The 1,465-nt window shown below is 43.0% G+C and overlaps 1 protein-coding gene across 1 annotated transcript; it reads right to left on the bottom strand.

Moving 5' to 3' along the window:
• Positions 1–249: 249 nt before the first annotated feature.
• LOC121457987 (olfactory receptor 52R1-like) lies at positions 250–1,194 on the bottom strand. Its single transcript, XM_041667096.1, has one exon. The coding sequence runs from the start codon at positions 1,192–1,194 to the stop codon at positions 250–252; it is 945 nt and encodes a 314-aa protein (XP_041523030.1).
• Positions 1,195–1,465: the final 271 nt, after the last annotated feature.

Here is a 1,465-nt window from a genome sequence, read left to right as displayed (position 1 = left end):
GTAGAAGACAGCATTCTTTTAAAGTATTCTGTGCTTTAATATAGGAAAAAATCATATTTGTTTTTCTTATAACAATAACAAGTTAAATATATATGTATTATTCATAAAAGGTCACCAAACTCTCATTCTTGACAACTTGAAAGTTATCTTCTGGAGGGATGCCAGACACCTTGTAAATGTATAATGACTTATCAACATTTGTCAATTATGTCATTTGATCATTTACCTGGGGCTACTGGGTTCCTTGGTTCAGGGGTCTTTTCTACAGACTCCTCGGATAACCCTGTCCCTGATCTGTTTGGTTCTGACTCCATAGATGATGGGATTGAGCATGGGAGGAACCAGCAGATAGACATTAGCAAACATGATGTGCACAACTCGGGGGACATGGTGACCAAAGCGGTGAGTGAGGAAGGTGAAAAGGGCTGGGATATAGAAAGTCAAGATAACACAGACATGGGAAGCACATGTACCAAAAGCTTTGAGGCGGGCTTCACCTGAGGGCAACCTCAGCACAGCTCTCAGAATCATCACATAAGATACACTGATGACAATTATATCAAAGCCAACCACAGAGAAAGCCACAAAGAGCCCATATCCACGATTGATTTTGGTATCAGCACACACCAACTTGAGCACAGCCATGTGCTCACAGTAGGACTGGGGAATGACCTTGTTGGGACAGAAGGGCATCCTGGAGATCATGAAGCAGAAGGGGCTCACCCACAGCAGCCCTCTGACCATCACAGCTGTCCCCAGTTTGACGACTACAGATGTAGTCAGGATGCTGGAATGTCGGAGTGGGAAGCAGATGGCCACATAGCGGTCCAAGGCCATAGCCATGAGCACCCCAGACTCCACAGAAGAAAAGGCATGTATGAAGAACACCTGAATGAGGCAGGCATGGTATTCAATCTTATGATCATGAAACCAGAGTATGGCCAGCATTTTAGGTTGTGTGGAGGAGGATAGGACCAGGTCAGTGATAGCCAGCAAGGCCAGGAAGATATACATGGGCTCATGCAGCGTATGGTCAATCCGGATTATATGTAGGATGGTGACATTTCCAGTCACTGCCACAATATACATGACACAGAATGGAAAGGCAATCCAAAATTGATAATTCTCCAGCCCTGGGATTCCAAGCAAGATGAAGAACAGAGGGTGGGAAGAGTTATACCTTGAAGCCACCATGGGAAGATAGTTATTGTTTTCTCAGCAGTGAAGGCAATCTGTTCTCTGTGGATAATAACAATGAAATGAATGTTATTGATTATAAATCTTTTGAATGATTCTATTGGGCTTTTATTCAAAATGTTAAGGATTAATACAAACAACTTCGCAGCCTGAAGTGATGTAACTCATTGCTTTTTATTGACATATTGATGGGGAGAAGTTTTGAGCATATGGACTCTCATACGCTCTCCGTATCAGTATCTCCAGGACAGTAAGTTACACTAGTGGA

This window comes from Microtus oregoni, unplaced genomic scaffold (genome assembly GCF_018167655.1).
Source record: "Microtus oregoni isolate MIOR12 unplaced genomic scaffold, Mior012 000016F_ref0000370, whole genome shotgun sequence".
In the NCBI taxonomy this organism is placed as follows: Eukaryota; Metazoa; Chordata; class Mammalia; order Rodentia; family Cricetidae; genus Microtus; species Microtus oregoni.
Note: the sequence above shows the minus strand (reverse complement) of the source record. Positions and strands in the feature narration are given on the sequence as shown.

Excerpts from the sequence above, each read along its gene's own strand:
- LOC121457987 (XM_041667096.1), bottom strand. The coding sequence starts at position 1,194 with ATGGTGGCTTCAAGGTATAACTCTTCCCACCCTCTGTTCTTCATCTTG.